General features: G+C 51.9%; 5 protein-coding genes across 5 annotated transcripts in view; 3 read left to right on the top strand and 2 right to left on the bottom strand.

Moving 5' to 3' along the window:
* The window catches only part of H310_04743 (hypothetical protein), a gene marked incomplete at both ends in the record, with an annotated part of 4110 nt that extends 1705 nt beyond the window's left edge, over window positions 1-2405 (bottom strand). The window contains 14 exons of the mRNA XM_008869203.1: window positions 31-180; window positions 226-331; window positions 394-466; window positions 518-647; window positions 700-731; window positions 779-921; window positions 968-1060; window positions 1217-1365; window positions 1432-1598; window positions 1649-1748; window positions 1808-1892; window positions 1943-2076; window positions 2117-2292; window positions 2347-2405. Of these exons, the coding sequence (XP_008867425.1) occupies window positions 31-180; window positions 226-331; window positions 394-466; window positions 518-647; window positions 700-731; window positions 779-921; window positions 968-1060; window positions 1217-1365; window positions 1432-1598; window positions 1649-1748; window positions 1808-1892; window positions 1943-2076; window positions 2117-2292; window positions 2347-2405 (1597 nt within the window). The remainder of the gene's footprint in view (window positions 1-30; window positions 181-225; window positions 332-393; window positions 467-517; window positions 648-699; window positions 732-778; window positions 922-967; window positions 1061-1216; window positions 1366-1431; window positions 1599-1648; window positions 1749-1807; window positions 1893-1942; window positions 2077-2116; window positions 2293-2346) is intronic.
* Window positions 2406-2496: 91 nt separating this feature from the next.
* Window positions 2497-3444, top strand: H310_04742 (hypothetical protein). Its single transcript, XM_008869202.1, has one exon. It carries the CDS (start codon window positions 2713-2715, stop codon window positions 3352-3354), a length of 642 nt encoding a protein of 213 aa, XP_008867424.1. The 5' UTR covers window positions 2497-2712; the 3' UTR covers window positions 3355-3444.
* Window positions 3445-3681: 237 nt separating this feature from the next.
* H310_04741 (peptidyl-tRNA hydrolase) lies at window positions 3682-4460 on the top strand. The gene has a single exon (XM_008869201.1). The coding sequence runs from the start codon at window positions 3711-3713 to the stop codon at window positions 4257-4259; it is 549 nt and encodes a 182-aa protein (XP_008867423.1). The 5' UTR covers window positions 3682-3710; the 3' UTR covers window positions 4260-4460.
* A 117-nt stretch (window positions 4461-4577) lies between these two features.
* On the top strand, window positions 4578-5338 carry H310_04740 (peptidyl-tRNA hydrolase). Its single transcript, XM_008869200.1, has one exon. It carries the CDS (start codon window positions 4626-4628, stop codon window positions 5181-5183), a length of 558 nt encoding a protein of 185 aa, XP_008867422.1. The 5' UTR covers window positions 4578-4625; the 3' UTR covers window positions 5184-5338.
* A 4-nt stretch (window positions 5339-5342) lies between these two features.
* H310_04739 (hypothetical protein) lies at window positions 5343-6568 on the bottom strand. Its single transcript, XM_008869199.1, has 4 exons — window positions 6457-6568; window positions 5816-6391; window positions 5698-5754; window positions 5343-5645 (listed from the first exon to the last, which is right to left on the bottom strand). The coding sequence occupies exons 1-4, from the start codon at window positions 6562-6564 to the stop codon at window positions 5586-5588; spliced, it is 801 nt and encodes a 266-aa protein (XP_008867421.1). The 5' UTR covers window positions 6565-6568; the 3' UTR covers window positions 5343-5585.
* Window positions 6569-8565: the final 1997 nt, after the last annotated feature.

Raw genomic sequence — 8565 nt, 5'->3', positions numbered from 1 at the left:
GACGTGGTGCGAACAACACAGGCAGGATACCTTCCGGAGTGCTCTGGCGCAGTTTGCCCGTGCGTTCCTTCAACCACAGAACGCTCTGTCGATGGACTTGCGCGTCGTTGGATTTGTCCATAAATGCAATCGCGTCTGCGACGGTCGTGCAATATTTTAGTTCCCACGCGGCCGTGGCCGCTACAATTCGAGCGAAGTCAAGAATTGTAATCGAGGCAATGCTACCTGGCAGAGTTGTGAGCTGCATGACGGTACACCACCCGCTCTTGTCCATGTAGTGTGCACTGCGGCATCGAAATGCGTATTTTGTCGCTGGTTTGAGATGCTCGACCTAGAAACCCATGTCATGGATATAAAATGGCTCACCCAGGTCACATCAGGGGCCTAACGAACGGTAAAGGTCGTCTTGGGACCAGTGTAAATAGGGTCGAAGTGATCATAGTAACCCTTGGTGCCACGGAGGGTCCTAGGGGGAACGGATGAAGCAAAACGAAGGGGCGACATCGACGAAACGAACCGGTTGCACATTTCAAGGATAAATTCAAGCTGGAGGCCCTTCCACGGCTTATAAAGTGGTGGCACTTGCCAATACACGTTCACGGTGTCATGGGTAAGGCACGCGGATTGTAGGAGGGGCACGGGGGGCTCTACAGTGTTGCGAAACAGTGCGGACACAGCCCCGCAAAAAAATCGATGTACTGATTTGGGCATTCGAAAACTCGATGATGGGTCTGCGGACGTTCACAGTGACATGGTGTTGTTGCGTGGAAGGGCGTACTTGAGGTAGGTGAAGTCAAGCGCGGGTTCGCGCAATGACGTGTTGTGGTGAATGCCGATTAATCGCCCGCCAAAGTTGAACACGGGACTGCCGGACGCCCCCGATTCCATCGGAATTCGATACTGCATTCGTTTCGGCTTGACCTAGTACCGCTATAAGCCGCGGATCAGACAGAGTCTTTGTGGTTACCATGTTTGGAATGAACTTGTCAATGTGTCCGCGATTTACAACTGCCATCTTCCCATGCGGGTGACCAACCATTTCAACTTCGTCGTGTCGAAGCTACGACCAAAGCAACTCACTACAGGGCCTCAAGGACGCATGCGACTCAAACCACGTCGGAAGCGCACGCCATCCGTCGGTTGTTGAACGCAATCCTAATCGGTTCGACCTACACAGGCTGAACTGGGTATGCTCAGTGCATCGTGAGGACGTTACCGAGTCGCCCGCGGCGGTTTTGAATTCGTCGGCGTCGATCGCGCACAGCGAAAAATCTAGCGCCGAGTCGGCGTCCAACTGGTACGATGTGTGCGTCGATGTCATGAAGAAGAGGTCGCTCCTCAGACGAATCATAAACGGGATCGAGCCTGCGACACAGCAATGATGCGTCTCTCCAAGCAGAGTTCGAACGACATGCAGATCGACGAGCGTACCTTGGCGATGATTAAACTGAACACGTGAAAACCGCGCGGTCTCTTCGTCCGGCAATGAAAAGTTGTCGGTTAAGATGCACAGCACTCGATTGAACAGCACCAAGACGCCGTTCCCGATCAAGTTGGCTTTTGTGGACAACCGACATGCGGCATGTCGGTACTTGAATCTGTCCGATTTTGCTCAAATTCGTATGGGTCCTCGCGCCGCAGGGCATACCGCTCCAGCTCAATGTCGTCGTCGCCAAGAAACACCGGTTTCGTGTAAAACACTTGTCTGGTTTGAGTGTTCAGGTAGTAATACTCCTTGGACTTGGGATCTGCCAACGTCGCAAGAACACACGTCGACGATCCCACCATGCCTGTCAAGTACGCATACCCATGTGCTTTTGATACATGTCCCGAATCATGTCTCGAAGCAAGAGCCTCGCCCGCCACGTTCGAACACAGTGCTGGACTCGAACCTGTTGCGTCCACCGTCACACAAGACGGATAGTGCAGTTGTTGATCGTACGGCAGCGTCATCGGGAGAAAGTGCCTCGATTTGCTCGCTCCCTTCGCATTGCATCAAAAGCAACAAGAGCGGCTTGGTTTCTGTCGCGATGCCCGTTCGGTTGTCGATGTACCGGACTTGTTTTGTCTTTTTGTCTAAGGATTCTTGAGTGGACGACTTGTTGATGTCGCCTACCATAGATCTTGGTATACACTTCAGCAAGTACGCGCCGAAAGTAGTTGCGGGCCAGGCGCGCTCGAACCATGCGCTGGATCATACGGGCCGCCATTCTCTCTTCTTCCATCACCATCTCTGGTGTGAGCACCGACCGTTTGAATGTCTTGCCATTTTGCGCAAGAAGAGCGCTCAACCTGCGCAGTTGAATGTCATCCACGAGAGCGAACTAGGCCTTCGGATATGAATACCTCTTCCCACCGCGAGCAATCTGCCGACGTGACCCCACCCGGATGCGGGCTCGTTCCATCGAGTCTTGCCAATGCGAATAGTACGGAAAATATCCGGAATGCGACCTTCCAGCTCATGCCATGTGCACTGTCACAGTTGACTCGACATTCCTGATCCCTAGAACCTCTGTGCTCTGGAATCGACGTTGAACGATCCCCTTCCTCCTCTAAAAGCCACCGTTGGTCCGGACTAGCCCAGCTATTTCATAGCGGCCATCCGCTGGTTTGACAGAGCATGGCGCTTGTTTGACAGTACACAGATCTCCCAGTCACATGTCGAGATGAGCTTGAAATGACAGGACCCGAGAGACTCGGTGACCATGTCGAATGACTTTGTGGTGGTGCAAATATTGCTTCACAGCCGTCATTGCGGTACTTGCCGGCTTCCTCGAACTTGTCCAGCACAACACCATGCAAGTATCAATCGTCCTTGTCACCATCGTCGCCGCCGTTTCGACGCCAGTCGTGGTGGCTGTGGGCTGTACGCAAGGCCAAAAGGTTCAAATGCTGGATGCAATCACGAAGCACCCGAGTTGGCCGGCGTGCCAACAGGCAACATTGCCGTTTGACTTCTACCTGGCGCTGACACAGGAAGGACCGAGTCCAACCACGAACGACCTGACGAAATTCAAAGCCAACACTGCGTGCAACGCTGTATATGCGTCGTTTCAAGATTCTATGAAGCAAGCGAATTGCGACGAAGTCGCCGATTTGGTCGGTATCCCCGTCGATCAGCTCGTACCTCCGACGGCAGCCACCACATCCGCTGCAGCCCCACTGACGACGCAAGCGAACTCGTTGGTACCGCCTGCGGGAGCTGCAACTGTAAAACCCACACTTCCTGCGAGTCCAACGACTACAGGCAAATCTGCGGAAGCCATGGCTGGAAGAGTGCAGCCGTCATTGGCCGCGGCATCGGCGACGATGGCCATTTCAGCAATGACACTAGCGGTCGTGGCCCTGCTCTAAACCGTGCCTCCAGCTCGCAAAGGGCATTCCGCCTATGTGGGGCGGCCTTCATATACCTGAATATTCTCTGCCTACAAGACATTGACATCGTAACATCATTTTCTACGTGAATGTTGAGTCCTTGTGATACATCTACGCGCCGGACGATAGCGACGGCGCTGGCAAACTTACTGTTAATTGGAGCAACACCGTGGGCAAAGGAAGGTAGCAAGCAACCTAACCATCACATTTCCAAGATCACTCTTTGGCTTTCACCAGATTTTGGGGTGCCCAACATTCTGGTGAGAAATAATTTGTATGACCATCGATTGGTTAAAATCCAACCAACCAACCTGTACTTGCAATCTGCGACCGAGATGGACGCGGTCAAGTGGTGCAGCGCATTCCTTCTCGGCGTGGCGGGCCATTGGTACTTGTCGAACAGCGCATCCTATGACGCAGCGAGCACTGCTGGCAATGTCATGACCTCGCCGCTGCATCCAGGTCACAAAGTGGACGATGACGATTCTGATGACAGCGACGACGAACAAGACAGCGACGAATCGGACTGGGAGCCACACAAGATGGTGCTTGTTGTCCGAAATGATTTGAAGATGGGTAAGGGCAAGATTGCTGCGCAGTGCGGCCACGCTACACTCGGTGCGTACAAGCGGGCTGTCAAGCGGACTCCGCAAGCGTTGGATTTGTGGGAAGCGTCCGGTCAGACCAAAGTCGCGTTGAGAGTCGAAACAGAAGAGGAAATGATGGTTTTAGCCGACCGGGCAAAAGAGATTGGCCTTGTGCATTACGTCGTTGTTGACGCTGGACGAACGCAAATCGCACCAGACACCAAGACCGTCTTAGCAGTTGGCCCTGCCCCAGCTAGTGCTGTCGACAACCTCACGGGCCATTTAAAGCTCATGTAAACTTCATTCAACGATCATGCGCGTGTCTTGCATCTCTTTCTGCAAAAGCTCATGTCCAGAACGATTGAAAGGTCACCGCTGGACTGGACGCCTTTCAAAATCTCTGCAATCCAAAGCGGTCGTCAAGCCTGGCAACCAGCACAAGTCCATCCTGTCTCGATGTTGAACCCCCAGTCCACTGCTTTTAACTACTAATACGGAGTATTAATGAAATTTATTGCACTGTGCAATTTATTTGAATTGTTTTTGTGGATTTTACTGACGAAGTGGGCAAATTGACCAATGAACTGCTTCAGCTTCGTCATATTTATTCTCCCTCTGGATTTGGCTCGTTCGACGCTGTTGTAGCGATCACACCTGGTCAAGATGGACTACGTCAAGTGGGGATGTGCGTTTGCGCTGGGCGTGACCAGCCACTGGTACTTATCCTCCAGCAAGGCGAAGCCTCCTCCAAAGGGTGGTGTCACGCAGTGTAAGACGAGCCACGAGAAAGAAGACGCAGAGGAAGACAGCAACGCCAGCGACAGTGACTCCGACGATGACGTACACGACGAGGACACGCTCCACTGGGAGCCACACAAGATGGTCCTCGTGGTTCGGAACGATTTGAAGATGGGAAAAGGTAAAGTGGCCGCGCAATGTGGCCACGCCACCCTCGGCGCGTACAAGCGAGCTGTGAAGCGCACGCCCCATGCCATCGAGTGCTGGGAAACCCTAGGTCAAGCAAAGGTCGCACTCAAGGTCGAGTCAGAGGGTGAAATGATGGAACTGGCAAGCCGCGCGAAAGATCTGGGTCTCGTGCACTACATCGTTGTCGACGCCGGGCGGACTCAAATTGCTTCAAATTCCAGGACAGTCTTGGCAGTTGGTCCTGCTCCCATCGGGGCTATCAACAACCTCACTGGTCATTTGAAGCTCATGTAAAATGGCTACGTATTTTGCACGTAATGTAAACATAATTGACGAAGACCTGACCAGGTCTGGCTTCACCCCACATCAAGGCACTCACTCTGGTTCTGTGGACGGGTTAGATCGATAGGAATGCGTAGAGCTGAACAAGTGAGAAGTCAATCATCATGACGAGCCAGTCAAGCGATTCTCTGGTCCTTTCGACGAGGACATGAATAAATGACAGTCTCAGAAACGAGACAATCAGAGTACGACGAACAGCCTGGACATGGCTCGACTCGAGGCAGTATGCTGAGCGGAATGTATTCGTTCGCTTTAAAGGCAGACGTTGTGATGGGGCGAATCATGACGGTGGATTGGCTTGGGCCAATATGAAATGCCGTCGAGGTCCCGACAGGGACATGGGACGATTATGGCCTACGCCACCTTAAGCTGCTTCTTCTCTTTGCTGTACGCCTTGTTGCACCCAACATACACCTACATTAGCAGCGTTAGCTCTGCACAAAGAGGACGGAACGTTCGAGATTACCAAGTAGTTTAAGACGTGGAGAACCCCCGTGCCTCCAAACGCAACTGCGAATTGAATCTAGTCATGCCGTCAAGGCCACACACCCGTACAGCTCTGAAGTAAAACAGGGATATCGTACCGCGTGCGGAAAGCGGTGCCGATCTAGGGTCACCCCGACATGCACGGCTAACGGCAGCAAGACGCGGGTTGTGTAGAAGGTTAGCCAAAGGGCGTGCCACGACATGGCGTATACTCGATTGCGAAGGGTGAACCCGACCATCGACAGGAGCTTACGCGCGTGCAACCAAACCGAGTTGATCTCGAGAAGAAGCATCACGACGAGGTACGGCACGGCGACCTTGTAATGGAGCGCAAGGACGTAGCACAACGTGACCATGATGTGGTGCACGAGGATGCCGTGGGCGCGAACGTATAGATTCCCCACGACCATGTCGTAAAAGTCGTAGATGAAGTACCCCGTGGACAGCGAAAGACAGATGACGGCCAGTGGCGAGCACGAGTGCACCCAATCGTGTACCGGGTCCATCGCCAGGACAGCAAGACTAAGTGCTGCCGACATGGCTGAGTGCACTAGAGAGACGGTTGTGTTGCACCAGAGGAGCTTGTCGTTGATATCTTGCGGCGACCTCTCACGATACCATGCCACGTACTTGGTTGACAGCGCTGGAACCGTCGCACGAATCGCCCAAAACATCTACGACACGACAGCCGCATTCGCGACGATGAACACACAATTGGGACAGTTCAACGGTGACGAACCGTGGCAAACAAGCCAATCCACCCGAGTCGTGGGTTGATGTAGGCGAGGCCACCGCACAAGGCGACCGACGCAGACCCGAGCCACAAGGGCGTCGACGAGGACGACATATTGATTATGACGCACAATGACACTGCGGAGTTGAGACTCCATCTTGAATAATATGATGGTGAGATATTGACTTTTAGTAATTTCGAACGGTATTCATAATTCAATACTTCTATTCTACAATTCCGATAGGTTGGCGAGAAACTCTACAATTCGCTCAATGCTCAGACAATTTACCCATTGGTGTGTCATTCTGGTCAAGATTCGACGACGTCAACTGTATTCCGGATTCCGGATAATTCCATCTCTGTCGAATTGACATCCGTAATTGTAGTACTTGTGCATTTGACGGGTGTCGGATCAGATCGACAGTTGTGGTCGTCCATGGAGCTATGTAATTGGATATAATTCAGATATACTTATGAAATGCAAATTTCCCTCCCTAAATCCGACCGCCAACACATGCCTCGAACACGCTGCTCGCGGAGACACTTGCCCGTGTCAAAAAATGATGTTGACAAGGGGCACATTCCTAATGGAACACACAAGCTAGTATGCGCTAGCGAAGAAGAACGGTGTGCAACACAACAAGTACTAGCACTTTCCACAAATTTTGCGGGCAGTTCCACGATTCGGTCATCTCTTCTCCGATTGGCTTAGAAATTGTGATCCAGATAGACCACAGGAGAACGAGTAGCGGTGATTTTATTCCTGAATTGGACGCATAAGGGTCGACGAAGGAACCAATACAATACGCAAGTCAAATTTAAGGACGGCCAACGACAATGCTTGTACCTCGAGGTGCTGATAAGGAGAACTGACGGAAATGTTTCTCGTGAGATAATGAGCACTGTGTGCGCTAGATTTTATGTAAACCAAGCCAATGGGCGGCGCATCTTCCAAAGTGACAATTAACGGACAGCTGGAGGCGGACCTCCTGACTTCAAAGCTAGGTTGAAAGCCAACAATGACCCGCCGGCGACAGCACTGTGTTGACAACATCGAGCAACGGGTCAAAGCAGCGCCGCTCCACCTGCGCCAGACGTATCGTACACTGCCATCATCTACAGGGCTCTCGAAGACTTTGCTTCGGCGCTACATTCAGAGCAAATGGGTCACGCGCCGATCGAGTTTGACACGTCCTGCGCTTAAGTCCCAGTACAAGGCACCGCGTGTAGACTATTATCAATCACTGTATGACAACGAGGGTAATAGCGGCTGCTGGCACGAAATTAGCCGGAACTTCTTTTGGCTTTTTTCAACAAATCATAAAGATATTGGAACTTTATATTTAATTTTTGATGCTTTTATCAATGAAATGTATTCTTGTGTTCACGTTGGTGAGAAGAGATTTTATGTGACCAAACTTCGCCGCAAGATTTACGTGTGGCCAGACGAAAAGCTTCTACTGAGGCGTCCAGCCCAAGATCCATGTTACCAATGTCATGTTTCTCGTCGCCGTTGCTCGACGACGTAATGGCCGGGGTCACAAGTTTGGCTGCTGGGAGCTAGTCGAGGTGAGCCAAGCACACTTAGCAGCGTGAACCGACCTGCTGGCTCAAGTGTGACGTAGTGCCAGACCGTCACAAGAAATATCACCGGAAGTAAATAGTTGTGTGGCTTACCCATAAGCCGCTCATCCTGCGACAAGCATGTCACATCTTTCTAGAAACTGTATATCTATGTGCTCAGACTAGCTTCTGTTAAAACTCCAACAATCTACTCACTTTTCTATTCTCCCTTCTTCTGCTCAGTCGCCTCTTCTCCTTGGCCACCTCTATGCCCGCTTCAGGTTATGAGCCCAACGCAATACGTCGTCAAGGAGGTCATCAAGATCAACGCCGACGGGACGAACTACCCCGAACGGTCCGACCATGTCGAACAGAAGATCTGCCAGCAAAAGCTCCGCAAGTACTTGACGTCAAGCACACGATTCCAAAACTACGACGAAGCCGACGACTACGTAGCCAAGTCCTACATCAACTTGTCCATCCACCGCGACAACCTCAAGTACAGTACATCAAGGAAACCGACTTCGAGAAAGCAGACACGTACATCGTCCA

The sequence above is a fragment of the Aphanomyces invadans genome (assembly GCF_000520115.1).
Source record: "Aphanomyces invadans strain NJM9701 unplaced genomic scaffold supercont1.7, whole genome shotgun sequence".
In the NCBI taxonomy this organism is placed as follows: Eukaryota; Oomycota; class Saprolegniomycetes; order Saprolegniales; family Verrucalvaceae; genus Aphanomyces; species Aphanomyces invadans.
The sequence above is the reverse complement of the archived record's forward strand: the minus strand, read 5'-3'. Positions and strand labels throughout refer to the sequence as shown.